General features: G+C 50.2%; 2 protein-coding genes across 3 annotated transcripts in view; both read left to right on the forward strand.

Moving 5' to 3' along the window:
- Positions 1 to 19,594, forward strand: part of LOC149340445 (uncharacterized) — a 69,098-nt gene extending 49,504 nt beyond the window's left edge. The window contains exons 6-9 of the mRNA XM_089551128.1: positions 1,105 to 1,260; positions 6,085 to 6,318; positions 7,819 to 7,935; positions 19,445 to 19,594. Coding sequence (XP_089407254.1) covers positions 1,105 to 1,260; positions 6,085 to 6,318; positions 7,819 to 7,935; positions 19,445 to 19,594 — 657 coding nt within the window. The remainder of the gene's footprint in view (positions 1 to 1,104; positions 1,261 to 6,084; positions 6,319 to 7,818; positions 7,936 to 19,444) is intronic.
- The window catches only part of LOC149340447 (uncharacterized), a 43,413-nt gene continuing 30,858 nt past the window's right edge, over positions 7,464 to 20,018 (forward strand). The window contains exon 1 of one of the 2 annotated variants that reach the window (XM_089549221.1): positions 7,464 to 7,768. The gene's annotated coding sequence lies outside the window, so the exon portion shown is untranslated. The remainder of the gene's footprint in view (positions 7,769 to 20,018) is intronic. The other variant, XM_089549220.1, reaches the window with a different exon arrangement.

Here is a 20,018-nt window from a genome sequence, read left to right on the forward strand (position 1 = left end):
TTCACAATAAGGCGCCGTCGCTATTGCCACAAGCACTCGGCGCATACGCGCACGGGGCTCAACATACTGCTGCAACATCCAAGATTCGAACATTCCCGTAGGGCGCCATTCAGTAACTCTGACCCTTCAGCAGTAGAAATATCCCTTACTGGGAAATACCAAGCAAAAATTTCAGCCGCTATCTTGAGTCACTTGGTGGATATAAGGCGGTAGCACGGATGGCAAGCAAGCGCCAACGCAGGGGAATGCCGTAAGAGAACCGGCCGTAAGAGGGATTTCAATGGCGCCCCGACAGGCGCTTGCAGACCAACACTCTGTTGTGTCCTGCAATAGTGAAACATTTCGACCCCAAAATTGATGGGCGCTGCCCTCACTGTGGGGAAGTTTCCGATACCTTCCACATGGTTTGGGCCTGTCAAAAGAATCCTTCCCTTCCCCCCAATCCTTCCCCTTCCCGAGAGGCATGGGAGGCAGCCCTGCTCAACTGCTCGGGGCTGGAGTCTCAAAGGACTCTAGTCCAAAGGGCGCGAGTAGCGGCCTCGTCCAGCGGGGTCCCGGACTAAGGACTCCACCTATGTAAAGGGCCATTTTTGGTCTGTAAACTCTCCTGTTGTTTATTAAAAAGTTTTCACCACCACCACCACCGACAGGCGAAGTTGTAGAAGAATTCGTCCTGGCCCATGGAGGAATTTCAAACCGGAACCCGATCTCGGGTTCGAACTCCGGACCAGGAAGAATTTTCAACTACGAAATTTTTGTGGAAGCCAAGTCAAGTCAAATTTATTCCAGACATGTAAAGAAAATCACATGGCTGAGGAGGAGGGAAACTTTGGAGCCGTATAACTTTCCTCAACTTTTGGCTGGGTCTGAGTAATTACTAATGAGTAATTACTTCCTTATTACAAATCTACTCAACCTTGGGGGATTTCTCTAACAACTGGACCAACGCGTTAATATCGGTACATACCTGAGAATATCGCGTAATATCTTACGTAGCATCTCTTAGAATACGCAAACGACTCATTCGTTGTTGATAAAATTAGTGGCCTCGTAGCCAATTTCGATCGCGCTCATGTTTTTTTCTCTTTCGTCTCATACTTGCAGATGGCGCAGGATGTACACGACACCGTCGTGACCACCGCTGCTGGCGAACCTGCTGACCTGGAAGCAGTGACAACAGCGAACAAGATGGCTGTGCTGCTCGGCAACTCACTCTTCGCTCTCGCTTTCAAGGAGGTGACTGACATGAGAGACATGAGGGTGAGTAACTCCAAGCGCATTCAAACATATGGCGTCGGGTAGGAAGCCTACATAGTTGAGCTACCGTATCAAGTACCTAGCGTGACGTAGCGTTGACCTACAACGTGAAGCGGCGCCCAGCGCCTCCACTGACACCCAAGTTAAGCGGCCAACCCCTGCTTCCAAAGTCGCAAAGGAATCACGAAGATGTACTCGTTAGAGGTGGATTCACAGGACGGACCATCGGCCCGCGGACCACCGAGGACCAGGCGTCACGTGACGTCGCACTTCTGGTAATGAAATGACCACCTGACATGCGCTACCTGCAGAGGCCAAGGTCAGAAGAGCGGTCGATAATCCGATTAGACATGCACACTGCTTTTCTCCGTGCGTGGGCCAGAAGCGGACCTCACACAGCGGAAGTGGAACGTCACCTGGCGCCTAGTGCGCGGGCGAAAGGTGCTTCGTGTGAATACACGTCAAGCAGCGTTGCACTGATGTACGCGAAATTTGTGGCATCAAAGCCAAAAAGTGCGCTGCTAGAATTTGCATTGCGATTTAGGCATAATGTACTTTTTTTTTCTTTTTGCAAATAGCTGACAATATCGCAATTTTCAATACCACTCAACCTTCATTTTTCAATAAATATAGATGGCCGAATTGTGTGAACTCCATCTGCTGAAAGTTTGAAGCTGCACGAGAAATCCTTAACTCGATTTTCGAGAAACCGTTAACTCGATAACGCGAGAAATCGATAAACGTAAAACTATAGGGTGTTTCACGTAACTTGAACCAAGGATTTAAAAAAAGCGGTAAACCGCAGCCCGCTGAAACCAACGGCACATTGTTCGCCATCATGTGGCGCTCCTCAGCACATATTTTTAATTGCGCTTAATTGGTTAATTAACTGTGATGAATTATGCAAAATTTTAAATATTCATTTTAGCGCCAAGACCGTTACGTTAGGTTGTAGATGAGGTTTATAAACAACCGATCCCGTTTATTGCAGCATCGCATCTCCTACGGTGTCCTTTATTCCGGCATTTAAAGAAAGCCCGCGAATTATGAAAAAGTACCACGTGACTACGCTCGTGCGCTACTAGGGTGCCTCGATGGCAGCGCTGCGCCGTCACCCTATGCGCTACCAAACTGCAGCGCTCTCAGCGGCGTTTCGAGCAAACGGAGCCTCTTACTTTCGGCGGGCGTGAGAATGCTTTTGACTGGAACTGTCTTTTTCATCAACATCGCACTGCGTATCTTTTCACTCATAATAGCCATTTTAACATCCGAGGGTCGAAGACGTAATTGCATGACTTAATTTTACAGCCCCAGGTGGTCGAGGTTGAACATTTACTGTTCCGTCTGTTGGTTTGAAAAACGCGCTAATATTTTAAAGATCTGTTGCCGGGCAGGTGCTGCTGCTCCATGCGGATAGAAGAAATTGCTGCCTCTTTTTTTTTCACGATATTTTGGATTTTACTTCCCACGTTCTGTTAACGCCCGCGTGTCGTCAGCCGCTCGAGCGCTGCGGGTGGTTTCGCTATCGTCGTGCGGGCTGTTTCCGCTTCTTCTGCTCGCAAAAACTGGTGTCTGTCTGCTTTCTAATCCTTCAAAGGGTAACTGCGAGTTGCTCGCCGTTTATTGCTCACAAGGGCGCAATTACATCTGCTTATGGGGCGGGCGCTGGTATATACAAATGATGCCGCCGTACACCGACGTTGCCACTGCTCCTGCGTTTTCTTTCTCGAGGCCAAAGAAAACGAATCGCCCAACGTTGGCGATAGCATAAAGGATTATTGGAAGTTTCTCACTCGTTTCATTTTTATGAGGGGCGCACAACCACCAAATGTTCTTGCGTGCGCACGCATGCACACTTCGCTTGCGCCCTGGACATACGCACCGGTTGCTCTCCTGCGATTCCTCAGTTTGTGAAACACAATTCTACATATATTTTTTATATTTATTTTATTCAAGCCAATCGGTATTCATTAATAAACTATGCATGTAAACCTGCTCAAAAAAGATTGGATTTTAGCCATTAAAAAAACTGCAGTAAATCTGAAAATTTTAAATTCGAAATCGAATTAATCGACATTGAAAAGTCACGCTTTTCGAAAAAAATCGACCATAGAGGGTTTTGTTAAAAAAAACGCGGTTTTTAACGTTGGCTATCGTGTATTTCCTATTCTGTCTACAAAATTGTGTGCTGATGGGTTAGGCTGTTTGAAAAATAACTCCTACCTAAAAGTTGATCTTTATTACTGAGGAAGACAAATATGTAACATAGCCTTTCAGCCTACCCTCTTACAGAGTGTACAGAGAAGAAAACAAAAGATAATGCAAATTAATCATTTAATGCCAACTGTAATTGCAGGTCATGAAAAAAACACGAACTACAATATAAGCAAGCAAGACATTGGGACAGAAAAGTGAGGCATGTACCGTGGGGTGTAACCTTAAAGGAAAACATAAAAGCAAAGCATGAAAAAGGGTTCGAACCTCGAAATAATTCAACAAGATTTAGGGAAAAATGTTGTTGTGCACAGTGTGGTGCAACCTTCGCCGCAAACATGAAAACAAAGTATGAAAAAAAAAGGTGCAAACCACGAAATAGCAGAACGAGACAGAGTGGTAAAAAAGCACAGTGAGGTGTAACATTTAAAGCAATGTACTCTAGAGCTGATCCCGCTTTACTTGAGCTTCCCATTTTTTCCTTCGCTCGGAGTCTCGGGGGAAGCGAAAACAGCGTAGGCCTTCACGCGTTGACCCGGCGCACACTGGCACACAAAAACCCGTCATGCTGCCTCGTTGGACTTGACAAGCTCTTCAGTCATGCGGTAGAGCACTGTCAAGCAAATAAAGCCACCACCGATCGTCCGCATCCACTGGGCTTTGAAAAACGGAAGCTCAGCTGCTTGCACCAAGCAACTGAGACCAGCCCGACCGACCGCTGTGACTCAAAATGGCGCCGCAGGGAGAGAGAGGCTAGAGAGCATGCTAGAGAGGCGGCGTTGGAGCGGTCAAAGGATGGCACCACCCTGAACGGCGGCGCTGGCATCGAGGCACCCTAGTAGCGCACGAGCGCAGTCACGTGGTACTTTTTCATAATTCGCGGGCTTTCTTTAAATGCCGGAAAAAAGGACACCGTAGCAGATACGATGCTGCAATAAACGGGATCGGTGGTTTATAAATTTCCTCTACAACCTAACTTAACGGTCTTGGCACTAAAATGAATATTTGAAATTTTGCATAATTCATCTTAGTTAATAACTAATTAAGCACAATTAAAAAAATATGCTGAGGAGCGCCACATGATGGCGATCAATGTGTCGTTGGTTCCAGCGGGCTGCGGTTTATCGCTTTTTTTTTAATCCTTCTCTCAAGTTACGTGAAACACCCTGTACACACGAGAAATCATTAACTCAGTTACGTGAGTTCCGCAAATGCTAAAAAATAAATATTAAGATATCCATTTTGCTTTCCTTTAAGCACTGTACTTTACGAGAATCTAACATCTGCTTGCTGTTTGGCTACGGACTTAGTGGTAGAGAATCTAGAAGTTCCAGGAGTTTTCGGCATGTCTAAATCAAAATTATGTTCCGCATAGACACTCACTCGTCGATGCAACACGTTCCACTCAAATACATTCCGTAGCTGCCAAACGCAACTGCCCACCGCTCGTTTAGAAATGGCAGCGGGAATATTTATTCGTTCCAGACAATAAGCCTGAGGTCGCGGATATTTTGATTGCTTGCCATTCTTTTTTTTTTTTTACTAAAGCAGGCTGCATGCTCAGAAAAACTACTTTTACGGAATTAAAAATTGCGGTACTTAAGCCTGTTTGCATGCATGCACGCTTGTGTACGCATCAAGAAACACACTGCGCTTTTCGCTGAAATAATCTGAATTATTACGGGCCGTATCATACACGGCAGCGGCATCTGTCTCATGACTAAAAGTATGATTCTTTAAGCCAACTGCACCCGCGTCCTTTCACTATACAGTGGCCCGGATTCCGAAGAAGGATTGCGAGTTCGGGCTCGTTTGTAGGAATGCTTTTGGCTTTTTAGAGCGAAAGCAATACTAAACGAGGTACAACTTCTGATTTAGCGTCGGTTTGTCGCTGTGACCTTCAAAACCTAGCAACGTCAAACAAGGACTTCATTCTGTCATTTTGTCGTAGCCATATGATATACAAATTATGGCATGGGGGTATATCTAATGACCAAATAGCATAACGACTGACTAGCAGTCATGTGACCTTCGACTTTGTCTTTTGATCTTTCACTTTGATCTTTAGAGATGAGAATCGCAGCGCCTGAAATAACGTCATGCGATGATGTATCCATGGCGTCACACCCTTCTTCGCTATAAATACCCACCGGCTTTTCTATCGCTCACAAGGTTCGGCCGGGTTCAAGCTCAGGCAGTTTTTTGAACGCAGTAAACAAAGAGGCGTGCCTCTCATACAGCGGTCACTGTAAAAAACAAAGCAAAAAAACAGAAGTGATCAATGCGACTGGTGCGGAAGAGTATGCGTTAGTAATTAACGTTCCCCCAGCACTGAGCAGCCGCTGTCAAGTTCAGAGCGGATGGAGTGATCCAATACGTCACTCACAGTAGGACAAGCCGTACACCTTCTCCCCCGTGCACCTGCAACCTCCCACTCTCTTCGTCTTCCGTCTCCCTTCCCAGGGGCATTTACTTCTCTCCACTTTGCCACGTGCTAAGCGAGGCTTCAGATGGACGGACGGACGGACAGATTATTCCGACGTAGGGGTTCTAATGCTACCGCATTAAAAAGAAACAATGTTTTCCAGCGGCTTCCTCCTCCTCCTTACGCAGATTCTGACGCTGTTCCTGCAGAGTCTGGAGCGATTCTCGTCCTCGAGCTTCGACCAGGAAGATGAACGTTCCCCTCAGTGGGGTTCACCTCTCGAACAGTGGTGCCGCCACCAGGCGCGCACCACGGAGCCCCTGGCCAACGCATTCGAGTGCTCCCTCCTCCTCGCGGGGGGAGCGGCTGAAGAGGGCGCTGCGGCCAGGAGGTGCGGCACAGACCTGGCCCTCGCCATGCAGGTACGCCAGCATAGTTAGTTCACTCTCGCAACGCCGCAACCCACTATCAGCCGCAGTAAGCGCCAACGAGCTCGACCACACGATTCGACTAGAGGGGACAAATTTCACACTACCTCCGCGTCCCACCTCTCCTTTTGGCTAAAATTTGTGCACACTGGAAAAATAAAAAAGCTATATGCTCAATTTGGCTAATTCCCGACACCGGTTAGAGCTACCGGAGTGTCTTGGTCGTAAATCACACGCTTATGCTTAGACATAATGAGCATTACATGCACAAATTATGCGAGGTGATGGCAACAAGCAACTGTACCATTTTTTTCACACAACAGCCTGTATCAATTATATTCTATCATTTTTGTTTAGAGTTAAAGGAGCGGTACTAACTAGTGACCATAGATACTAAAAAGGTATGAAGGGCTTACTTTCACTACCTTCAAGAGGGTAGTAAATAGTAAAAAGTATTAAAACGCAGACAGAGTTAGTAACTGCTCCACTTTCTACCTTTTTACTGCGTTTTTTTTTTTTAAGTTCGACTTTTTTTCCCTGTGCCCTTCCAGTGCCTCGTACTGCGTCTTTTTAGTTGCATGTTGTATCAACTGGCCTATGAGTCTGCTTTGTCACAAGCACGGATGTTCGAGGGAAGTTCATGGTATGTTAGAGGCGACTTCGGATTTTGTACCGGGATTCGGTAGCTGATGGCATAGGTTGCACAATTAAGACACGCTCATTATGCAAACTTTGCAGAACTGTCTTAGTAAACGGCACGAATTCGCTATTGTGCGGACGAAAGCTTGCTCATACCCACAGGGCCTGCATGTGAGAGTCGTTGTCACGTAGTCGAATACGACTCCCTGTACCGGTAAACGAAGCGTTATCGAGCTGCGCAAATTAACCAGAAACTACGCCCAAGGCCTCTACAGATGGTAGCGCTTACTCATGCCTGGATAAATAAGCGCTATATGCAGCCCATACACGTCGGGAGTCTACGGTGTAGACTACCGTTGATAGACTACCCTTGATACAACCATGAAGCGTGATTTCTTTTTCTCACTTTTCTGCTGCTGCTGCTCTACCCCCCCGACTGAAATTCAAGCGAATTATCTGGAGTGAACTGGCCCCCAAGATGTGAAAAAAAAAATGCGGTTTATGCCAAAACTTGAGACGTAAAGAAAGGAGACACCTCAAAATGCCATTATGAACTAAGCTCAATATATTTCTTTTCGTCAAATTTGACAGAGCAGGAAATAATTTTCACAATTACTGTTATTCGATTGCTTTTATACGATTCCAGGCGCTGAAAGAGCTGAACCTCTACTTGAGCGATGGAAATTACGATGGTGCTGTCGACTCCCGGTCACTTCCAGCGATCATCACTCAACAAAGACTTAGCGAATCTGCGGCAGCCGGGCTCCAGCGTGAAGTAGAACGTGGCGTAGTTCAAGCAGCAGGGGTATGATGGAGTGCCTTTTGTAACCACGTTTGCCGTTTGTAACCACGCAGAGGGAGGGAAAGGGCAAAGGGCAGGCAAGGAGAAAAGAGCGTGAGCCAAAAACATGGCTCACACTCGAAGGCTTTCGGACATGCCAGCCGCCATTGGGAAACATTGCAGTGGACACTGTGAGCCGGCTAGCGTTGGGGTCAGTGTTCAGAAATCATGGTGTTCAATGTCCAACACTCTTATTCTCGATGCCGGTCATCTGGGACTGTTCTCGGAATTCTCTGAGCAGGTCAAGGCTAGTGGCAAATGGCACGAATGGTCCGCGGTTTATCCCCATAGGCGTTGCAGGCGCTACCACCACCCATTACGATCCAGAAAGAATAAGGCACCGCAAAAACCGTCCCTACAGAATTCAATTGCTTCGAGTCGAGAGAGTCCGTCACGGGGTCGACGGGTTCAAGTATATATACTGCAGCCGAGTGGGAGTGAATTCAGGCCCATTAAAAGAATGGGTTGCGCGACATGTTCACAACGTCAGCCCTGAAGAGCGGAGTGGACATACGAGGTCTGTTAGAAAAGTATCTGACTTTATTTTTTTTTGCGAAAAACAAGCACGCTTGCACCAGCCTACCTTGAACCTTCGTGCGCATGCACCAATTTTTTCTCGCCTACCTATAGGGTCAGTCACTGGCACGCAGCGTTTGAGTGAGGCAGTGCGCAGTGCTCTCGTCGGTTTTTTATTGCAAGGAAAATGGCGGAGCGACAGAAGCAGCGCTACTGCATCAAATTTTGCCAGGAAATGGGCGACAGCCAAGTGGAAACCATTCGGAATATTCAGACGGCTTTCTGTGACAATGCTATGAGCAGCACACAGATTAAGCAGTGGTACAATTGGCTTATAGACGGTCGCACATCGGTGCAGAGCGAGCCACGCTCCGGTCGGCCATCAACATGCCGAAATGACCAGGTCATTGCCAAAGTGAACGCTGTGGTGACGCGGGACCATCGTGTGACTATCCGAGAAATTGTGGAAGAGGTGGACATCACCAATTTTTCTGCACATTCCATTATCACCGAAAATTTGGCCATGGAGAGAGTTGTGGCGAAATTCGCGCCGAAGCTGCTCACGGGGGAGCAAAAGCAGCTTCGTGTTGAAGTCTCACAGGATATGCTGGATTCCACAAAGGGTGACCCCGACTTCATCAACACCATAATCGCTGGTGACAAGTCTTAGGTGTACAGGTACGACCCGGAAACCAAATCCCAGTCGTCACAATGGCAGCATTCCACGTCACCAAGACCAAAGAAGGCCCGTCAAGTGCGCAGCAATGTCAGAGTGATTCTGACTGCTTTCTTTGACTCCCTCTGTGTGGCACACCACGCGTACGCACCCCACAAAGTAAACACTGACCAAAATAATACTACAGGGATGTCCTCCGTCGCCTGCGTGGTGCTGTGCGGCGCAAGAGGCCGAAGTTGAGGTCAACAGGAAATTGGCGCATCCATCATGACAATGCTCCTGCACATTCCTCGCACTAAATTCACACTTTTTTCGCGAAAAACCAGACTGCTCTAGTTCAACAGACTCCTTACTCTCCTCATATAGCCTCCTGTGACTTCTGGCAGTTTCCCAAAATCAAGAGGCCATTGAAAGGAGCGCGATTTCAGAAAAGAGAGGACATTATGGCTGCAACGACAGCTGCAGCTAAACTCCATTCCGAAAGAGGCCTTTTCGGAATACTTCCAACAATGGCAGCACCCCTAGGAGAAGTATGTGGAGTCCCAAGAAGACTACTCTGAAGGTGATTAGGTTTCCAACGCTCCAGTTATGCCAGTTTTTTTTATTCGGCAAAAGGTCGGATACTTTTCTAACAGACCTCGTACATTGGCCCCCTTCGTCGGATGCCCGAGAAGCACCAGCGTAATCGCTGCCTGTGCTGCTGAAATGACGTTCCGCGCACCCTCCTGACATATGCTGGGTGATTCCCCCTATTTAGAATAACAAGTGTCAGTGTGGCTAGCCACTATAGAGCTGTCTTACTGAAGCAAAGAATTGCGGCCCATTGTCAAGTCTTATGCACTGCTTGCGCCTATAAGTTTCTGTAGGACACTCGTGATGTGCGGTGTCCTGAGCTTTATTTCGCTGAAGCGCAGAGAATTTTGTAGCCACAGCTTTATTAAGCAGCTCTCGCAAAAGCTCACAGAAAGGTTTCAGATTTTAAAGTATTGTGAACTGTGGTGTCTCACGCCCCGTAGCGACACGTTTACATTGAGGGACGCCGCAGTGGAGCGCTCCTGATGAACTGAGACCACGCGGCGTTTTAAGCATGAAATGCTTTTAGCCCCCGTTGTCGGCAGTGTGGTGACGTCACGCCGAGACCGAGAGCCATCATCCGGGCACTGAATTCCAGTCATCCGGGCACTGAATTCCAGTCACCCGGGCTCTGAAACGAGAACATCCGGGCACCGTACGAGACTTAACGAGATTTAACGAGACTCTCTAAGCCCTCCTACGCGACCGGCATGCAAGCGCCGGTTGGTCTCCAAAGGAGTCACAAAAAATAACTGCTGCCAGTGCCTTCTCAATGTTTATCAAGATATCAGTCGCTGTGCGTTTGATAATGCACAGAATTACAATTTCCGATTTCTAATAACGCGTGCAAAAAGCACATAAATGCCACGATGCACTTCGTTGTAATACGTGATCTCTTAGGGGCTTCGCGCATCGAAGCAAAGCCGCGCAGGCGCACAGGGGCCCGGGGGAGAAGCGCTGCGTTCAAAGGGCAAGGCATCGAGCCGAACGGGTGGTGGCGTTCCTCCCTTCCATTACGGTGCGGTTCGGGTGTCCACCGAGATGACATTAGGCCCGTAAACATTTCATGCTTACTCTACTCTCGGTTACGGGAGAGGCAGAGATTTTTTTAACGTGCGCTGCCGTCGCACAGCACACGGGCGCATTTTGCGTAGAAACGCGGCCGCATTTGAATCCAGGTCCTCCGGCTCAGTCAGTAGCCGAGCGCAATATCCACTTGAGCTCCCGCGACGAGTCAGACAGCTTTAGCTGGTTTGTGAAAGCTGGTTTGTGACGTCATTCTAAAATCTCAAGATCCTTGGTAGACAAACAACAGGCTAGCGCGCTGGGCTTGCCGAGGGCGCCGCACCGATTAGTCGCACATTAGGGCAAACAGCTTGGCGTACTGCAGTGCCCGAGCCCGCACAGCGAATGGGGAACAGGCGTGGTTAGTCTGGCTTTCTTTTAAGATTAAAATGCAGAAGACCAAAGTAAGGTTCAACACGCAAGAGAACAGAAGTCACAATCGGTAGCGAGGTGCTGGAAGTGGTAAGGGAATACGTCTAGTTAGGGCAGGTCGTGACCGCTAATCCGGATAATGAGAGGGAAATAACTAGAAGAATAAGAATGGGGTGGAGCGCATATGGCAGGTTCTCTCAGATCATGAATGGCAGTTTACCAATATCCCTCAAGATAACAGCTTACAACAGTTTTATCTTACCGGTACTCGCCTATGGGGCAGAAACGGGAGGCTAACGAAGAGGGTTCAGCTTAAGCTAAGGACAACGCAGCGAGCTATGGAAGGAAAAAATGATAGGTGTAACGTTAAGAGATCGGAAGCGGGCGGATTGAGTGAGGGAACAAACGCGGATTAAGGACATCCTAGTCGAAATGAAGAGGAAGAAATGGGCATGGATAGGGCATTTAATGCGAAGGCAGGGTAATCGCTGGTTCTTAAGGGTAACGGAGTGGATTCCAAGAGAAGGCAAGCGTAGCAGCGGGCGGCACAAATTTAGGTGGGTGGAAGTAGAATAAGAAGTTTGCGGGGATACGAAGCCCGTCTTAATGCCAAATTTGACACCCTGTTGGAAACAGCGATGGAACGCCTCATCGCTCGAGTCATGGAGGCTATCCCCTCAATGATCGCTCAACACCTCGCGACTAACCCCCGCCTTTCTAGCAGAGCCGGTTCCCTGAGGGACGCATCTGGTCGGCCCTCCAGACTGTCACGCTGAGTCAATGACCTCGACGATGACGAAGACAGCTGTCTCCTTTTAGGTGCTGACCTTCAACCCCTGGTATCTGGCTCGGAGGCAGCCTCACTTCCACCTCTCACCTCTGAATCTGAGCATGGCGGGACACCCTCGGTGTAGGCGCTCCCCCCTTTCCAAATCGGCTTCCCCCATTACAATTACTCAACGAAACTGTCGGGGGCTCCGGTCCCGTTCCAAGCGGGCCGACCTCCGGCTTTTTCTCTCAACCTTTGAGCATTTGCCAGCCTTGGTTGCCCTCCAAGAGCCAGGGAAAGGCGTCACACTAACAAATTATACGACGTTCCAGCAGGACCCCTCGTCTTGTCTATGCGTCCACAGAAATTATACCGCCAACCAGGTCGACTTAGACATGCAACTTGAATCTCCTATGTAATGGTGACCCTCATCCCACTACGCAAGCAGGACCCACCGTTACACATACTCAATGTATACTGCAATCCGAAACTGCCGAATGTATCATTCGCGGACCTCTTTAGCCGCACGCTGAGAGTTGCGGGTCGGGACCCCCTCCTGATTGTGGGCGATTTCAACGCTCCCGCTCGGATGTGGGGTTACTGCCGTGAAGAGAAGCAGGGACGCAAGTTGGCTGAGCTTGCGTCAACGCTGGGCCTCAATCTTCACACTGACCCAGCCCACCCAACTCGTATAGGCAACTCCCTGACTAGAGATGCATCTCCGGACTTGACCTTCACCCGCAACATTCAGTATGCAGACTGAGTCAACACCGAGGAAACCCTCGGCAGCGACCACTGCCTCCTGAACACTACGATTAGGACCCATCCTTTCGCGCGACCAACAACACAAGCCCGACTCCCAGATTGGACAAAGTTCAGGCAAAATTATAAAACTGCGACACCCATACATGAGCAAGGCTACCAGTCTTGGTCAGAACAATTGGTATCTGGCCTTCGCTCCTCTGAAACTCAAATTCAGCTCTCTGAGGCGGTCTCGGATGTGGACAACCACCTGCTCCGCCTCTGGAAGGCCCGGCAATGCCTTGTCCGTCGGTGGCGCCAGCAAAAGCACCACTGGAAACTTAAAGCTGGCATTGCCGAGCTCACTCAACGAGCGGCTGAGTATGTGGCCCAACTCGCCGACTCCAACTGGGTGGCCCTATGCAATAAGGCCGCGCGGCAAATGTCGAGCCGGAACACGTGGCGACTCTTTCGCGCCCTAATTGACAACACCCAAACACGCACGGAAACTCAAAAACACCTCCAAAGACCAATACACAGCTTTCAGGGCAACACAACTCAGTTGGAGCACAAGCTCTGGGACCAGTACTTGTGCACCACCCAGAACCCCCGCAGGTCGGCGTACTCTTAAGCAGGCTCTGAGGACGTTGAGCTGGATCAACCGTTCCAGCTCCATGACCTGAGGGCGGCCCTGGCAGAAATGAAACGTGGCACCGCTCCGGGTCGGGAAAAATTAGTCAAATTGTTAGCCAACCTCCCTGACCCGGCTTGCCTGTCTTTATTGAATTACATTAACTATATCTGGCTAGGAGAAGTGCCACTCTTCATCGACTGGAAGACCGCCCTGGTCGCCTTCATCCCTAAAGCTGGCAAGGCCATCAACACGGACAACCTCCGCCCCATCTCTCTGACTTCCTGTGTGGGCAAACTCATGGAGACGATGGCACGCGACAGGTTGTCCGAGTTCATCGATTCCAAACACCTTTTCGCAGACACCATGTTCGGGTTTCGCCCACACAGATCTGTACAGGATGTCCTGCCACAACTTAATCGGGCTGTCCTCGACCCCGTCTAATGCCCTCACAATGACAAGGTCGTATTCACCTTGGATTTCAAGGGAGCATTCGACAACGTTACCCACAGGACCATTCTCACCCACCTCTCTCAAACTACCTGCGGCAGAAACGACTTTCAATACATTAAGCAATTTTTCACCGACAGACAATTTTACTTTCGAATCCAGCATAAGGAACATGACCCTTTTCATTTAGGAACCAGGGGCACACCACAGGGCGCGGTGCTCTCTCCCCTGTTATTTGATCTGGCTATGATGCACCTACCGGTCCAGCTGGGCGCTGTAGCCGGTGTGCAGCATGCGCTGTACGCCGATCACATCACCCTGTGGGCCACACAGGGTTCCTTCGGAGACATTGAGGCCAACCTGCAGGAGGCGGCGACCATAGTGGACCGTTATGCTCGCCGCTGCGACCTGCAATGCTCCACCCAAAAGTCTGAATTTGTGCACTTACGCCCCTCACCAAAGAGCGCAGCCAAATTGGCATTGTCTCTTGAGACAGGCCCAATCCCTAATTATATCGATGTCCAGGTACGGTCAGAAACAACATTGGCCAAACTCCGTCTGGTGGGGGACCAGGTGGGCCGCTTGGTCCGCCGGGTTTCTAGCAAGCGCGGGGGGTTACGATGTAAGGACGCCTTGCGGCTGGCGCATGCATTTGTAACCAGTCGAATTCTATATTCGACTCCATACCTCCACCTGCGGAAGCAAGACGAGGATTCACTCGAAGTCATCATCCGCAAAGTTATTAAGCAGGCTCTGGACCTCCCCGCGAACACCTCCAACAAGCGCCTCCTGGAGCTGGGCATTGTGAACAGATTTCGGGAGCTCGGGGAAGCCCACTTGACCAACCAATACACACGTCTCTCGAAGACATCGTCGGGTCGCCGCCTCCGTGCCCGACTACACATCCAACACACCACTCTCATGGAAGTGCGCGTACGTATTCCATTCCAGTGGAGATGCGCCCTCCACGTGCGCCCTCTTCCCGCGAACATGAACCTTGAGGACCAAATAGCCGGCGCCTGGCGCGGGCGGAAGCCCTGGCCCTCCACTATGGATCGAAACCCGGAGTATACTACGTGAATGCCTCCGGCCCCACCATGGGGGATGGTACACGGCCGCAGTCGTCCATCAATAAAAAACAGTGAACGACCTTACTTTCCGAGCCCGTGACATAACACACGCGGAGGAGGTCGCCATTGCGTTGGCTGCAACTGATCCCAATTAAAAAACAATTATTTCCGACTCGCGAGGGGCCTGCCGGAACGTCGAGCTGGGCTGGGTACCGCACCTAGCCTACCGCATTCTCCAAAACAGCGTCTATACCGGGGACCCCGCTCACCGGCGTGTCGTTTGGGCTCCTGCTCACATGGGCCTTGAGAGAAATGAGGCAGCTGACGACGCCGCCCGCGCGCTCTCTCACCGAACATTCCCCTCCAACCTCGATGATCAGGAACTCGAATTCACTCCAGCTTACACCTTCAAAGATATTGTTTTACTTTATCAATCTGACCACAGTCTTTATCCCCGCCCGTGTAAAGGTCTCTCAAAGGCGCAGGAGCGGCTTCTGCTTCGCCTGTATACAAATGCTTTGCTGTGCTCGGCAGCTCTCAAACACTTCGACCCTTCTTTCTCGGGCAGCTGTCTGCACTCTGCGGAGAAGTCTTCGGACATCTACCACATGGTGTGGGCCTGCCCTTCCAACCCTGCTATCCCCCCTCACCCCAACCCAACCCGGGAGGACTGGGAAGCGACTCTGCTCGGCTGCTCTGACCAGCAAGCCCAACGGGCCTTGGTCGCGCGAGCCCGGGCGGCGGCCGACGCCACTGGGGTCCCGAACTTGGGACCTCCACCTAGTACTTGTAAGGGCTGGCCCCCTTAGGGCCAGCTCATGCATAACCTCTTTGAATGTATCCGTATATAAATTTTTCCCACCACCACCACCACCTGCAGCTGTAAAAGGACAGGGTTAATTGGAAAGACATAGGAGAGGCCTTTGCCCTGCTGTGGGCGTACTCAGGGTGATGATGGCGATGACGAACGCACAAAACCACTACAGCTCTACAGTACCAGTGGCGGTGTTCAGCATGGTTGTTTGCTCTCTCCGGCTTGCGACGCTGAAAAGCCTTCAGTAAATTTTCACAGGTTCTCTTTCCTTGCACCAGAGGTGCCCCGCCAGAGACGGTTGGTTTAACTCGAAGACTGAAGCTTATTTCTTCGCACCAGGGGTGCCCCGTCAGAGACGGTCTCAAGATGAGTTACGATGCAGGGGTGAAGGCGAATACTTGACGATTTATGTACAGATATTGACAGAATATACAAGTTTAGGCACTTGAGACGACAAATTAAACAGCAAAGGACAAACAACACAATAGGTGGAACTGGCTAATACTAGGGGAGGCCCCTACTCGGCGTTGCCGAAGATGCGTAGCATCTCACCTTAGCGCAGAACCCCGCTTCCGGCTCCGGGGTCCGGTTTTAAAGACCTAAAGGCCCGGCCCACATTTCGTAGCAACCAATCATGTTACACTGCTCACATGATTGGTTTACCGAGAGCATGGCCAGCCCTCCAGCTTCCGTAGGGCAAAACGCCCTTTCCATTGCACAATAAAAGTGAAAAACAAAGAGAAATACACTTTCGCGCCAGCACGTGCGCGAAACGGTACCGCGGGGCGGGGGACACCCGTAGTTCCCGGCGCGTTCGCGAGCGGCCGCGTTCCAAGGAAGGAGACGCTTCGCTTTGAGCGCTCCCAGCCGCGTTCCGATGGCCCCGCGTACACTAACGATCCCTTACACCTTCATTATGTAGGCCTATAGACCAGATTTTTTTACCCTCGCACGCAGGCTGCGTACGCGCGCCTACTCTCGACGCCAGTCGCCATCTGTCGGCGCGCGCGGCCCGAGGGACTGCGGGTCGCGCCGGCGCCGCGCATAGAACGCATGTTTACGTGTTCGCTTCTGCCGTTTTGTGCTCCATCAGCTAACGTATGAGGGTGTGTGCTGTGCGTCACTACTCACATTTGCCCTCTTCCAGACAGTGCTGCGGTTATCTTGCGCGCAGTTACTCGTTAACGTGACATCCGAGAGTAGTCGACCAGGGCCCGTATTACGGAACTTTGTCAAAAACCTGTCAAAAGTTATTGACAGTGACGTCAAAATGACGAAACGATGTGACGTCGACGCCTGACGCAAAATTGACGCAACGAGGAATCAGCCAATTACAGCAGAGCGGCGCCCCGGAAGCGTTTGCCTGCACGACGAGGGACCGTCTGCTAAATTTTTGCTAAAAGAGTAAAGAAATGCGCAGCGATCAAAATAATTATTATTTTATTTTGCCAAAAAATGATGTTTAAAGCTAAAAAATATTAAGAAAAACAAGAAGCGCAAGAAGTTAGGCTATTAAATTTCCTGGTGGGTAACTTTTGCTGCCGCGGGGGTGCGCAGACGGCGGTAAAACGTCAACAAGCCGCTTTGCACGTGAACAGCTGTTCCACGCCTTGATACTGTTTTCTTACGTGGCGACGAAAATCAAGGTACTGTGCGGTTGTTCTAAGTGCGGAAAAATCGACGAAGCCAACTTGTTAAGGTCTGTGTTGTTCGGCTCTTACGATCGATGAAAAAAGTGTCAAAGCGTGAAGCGTTGTATGTGATGTGTGGTCGTCTGTTTCTTTTTCCTCGACCGGTAAACAGAAGACGGCCACGAAGTGCGATTTGCAGGTGAAAATAAAGTTCTTTGCCAGCATAAGCATGTTTTATTTGTATGTAGCTGTGGCACAGAGGTGTCGTCGGCTGCCGAAGCTTGCATGAAAGCCGCCGGTCGCAAATAACCGCTGTGCACACAGCACCCGCCGCTGCACCGACAGCGCATTCGCACGCAAACCTCCAAATTCATCGGCGAGTTCGTCGCATAGCCACTCCGCAGTCTGCCTCTCCAGTCGAAAAAGGCGTCGGAACAGCTCGTCCGGCAAGTCCATGGGCAAGTCAAACGAGTCTTCGTGCGCCCTCCTTCGCCGTTGCTCGCGTCGCCGCAGCCGCCTCAGCCACATACGACGCCGCTGCCGCCGCCGCCATTTTCTGTCAAAAACGGAACGGTCCAATTTTGACCGCCTCGAAGCCGTCAAAAAAAATCGTCAAAATGCGCCTGCATAATTAGGTGTGCAACGTCACCACTTCTGTCATGTCCGTGACGTAAACGCCAGCCACCCATGACGCAAGAAAGCAACATGGCCGCCGGACACAGCCGACCAATAGGAGCGCGACTACGGCGGGGCTTTTTGACGAGTTTTTGACGCGTTTTTGACAAGTTTTTGATTTGACAGTTCCGTAATACGGCCCCAGGTAGTGTACGGACTGGAAACCGGCACTTCGAAGCAGATTTCTGCGCTGTCGTGTCGTTTGTTGTCGCCTTTTACGTGCGATATCATCTATGATAATATTATGCATTAGAATGTAGATCTATTGACTTGACTCAGTGGAGTAGTAACTGGATAGGCGAGCTGCAGACTGAAGGTTGTCCCGACGGAGCGCGTGTTTTCGATCACCAGTACGTGTTCAGCATCCTTGCGCTGAGCTTGCTCTTGTTCCCATTCAGAACATTTCATGCACAGGATTGTAAGCACGACCGCTACCGATTTCAGCTGCTTTTTCCGCACGCATATGTCAGAGGTATCTGGGGGGTAAAGGTTTATCTATAGCATCTTTCTGCTGTTGGTATCTACCTTAGCTTGGTTTGGTTTATTAAGGTTTTACGTTCCAAAGCGACTCAGGCTATGAGGGACGCCGTTGTGAAGGGCTCCGGAAATTTCGACCACCTGGGGTTCTTTAACGTGCACTGACATCGCACAGTACACGGGCCTCTAGAATTTCGCCTCCTTCGAAATTCGGCCGCCGCGGCCGGGATCGAACCCGCGTCTTTTGGGCCAGAGCAGAGAGCCGTAACCACTGAGCCACCGCAGCGGTGCGGTATATACATTATTCATAGGAAAATATGCGCGATTTCATTACATTTTTCACACTTAGCCAAACGCCCTACGCGACGCTCTCACACGCGGCGAGAGCTCCTGAATAACATAACGCGACTTCGGACCTCAGAATTAGTGAAAGCTGGATTAGCTGCTCATATCTATTCAAGCTTTTATAAATTAAGCGAAAGTACGTTTTTATGCACCAGGTTGCATAAACCATGACAAAATTTGTTTTCTGTTGGCGCTGCGACTCAGTTGAGCTCACAGCGGTAATTTGTTGATAAACTGGCGCGGCGACAAGAAAGCCGTTTGTGGAAGGGGGGGGGGGGGGGGGGGCTTTATGGCCGGCAGGAAGGAATAAGAGTGCATGGGAATTGGAACTGCATACTAGCCGCACACCTAATTCTTGATATTGAATAAAAAGTTTCTTTGCGGTGGAGCACCAAGACGGAATTCGATATAAGCACGAGCGCGTTCTAAGCGCCGGCACAATTAACCTGAATGTCAAACTAAATGTCATTAAAACGCGTCAATGTTATCGCTTTGATAACGTAAATACTTCCTGCAACACAGCCACGCAGCGGAAGTATGCTCGACAATGTTTTTTTAGCGCCCGAAGCGCGGCTATATGCAGGCGCGGCCGCGGAACTGCCGCAGCCCCGCAGTCCCCAAAGAAACGCCCGCACCGCGGCGCGCCAGTCGGTGCAAAATGGCCGCGCCCAGGAGAGGCTCAAAAATCTGGTCTATACGTGTGTTCAACAGCTCCATATAGCTAAGCGAGCGGATGTCGCGTTTGCGTACGTTCACTCCACGCAGTGTTTCAACGACACATACTATTAGGTTGCATACACGCAACTGCACGCCTTACTTTTGTTTTTGTATCTAGATTCGACGAGAGCAGTGGGACGTGGCTGGCGAAGTGAGCAGCGTTATTCGAGAGCTGGCGGACAAAGTACTGGGCTACGCTGCTGATTGCGAGATGTCCGACGACTTGGCCGCCTTCCAAGACATTGCCGCCAGCTTGAAAGACACGTGAAGGGCGCACTATTCGCCGCTACGAAATACCTTCCAAAGAACGCTTCCTTCACGTCGCCATGTTGTCAGCGTGCACGTGCGACCAACTCTGGGTAGCAAGCGTTCTGCACCTTCTTTCAATTTTTTTTTTGTATTGATTGAACAACTTTTATTTTTACCAGAAAAGACGTTGCTCCCCAACTACAGCACGCAGGCTTGGGAGACGGGGAGTTGCGCGTCCGCGGTGAGAGACTGGCTGGCAGTCCTTGACTTGTAGCGGCCTCTTCCGCCAGATGGATGGAGGTGCGCTTGAGCTCAGGATCCGGGCTTCTTAGCAGGGTCTCCCTGGCTTCTCTTGTATCAATATTTTTGCTCGCCCCCGGGATAACTGGGGCACTACCAAATTATGTGGTCGAAGGTCCCTCTCGTCCCATAGTGCGTGCCTC

The sequence above is a fragment of the Amblyomma mixtum genome, chromosome 6, assembly GCF_055824585.1.
Source record: "Amblyomma mixtum isolate Tamu chromosome 6, ASM5582458v1, whole genome shotgun sequence".
NCBI classification, from domain to species: domain Eukaryota; kingdom Metazoa; phylum Arthropoda; class Arachnida; order Ixodida; family Ixodidae; genus Amblyomma; species Amblyomma mixtum.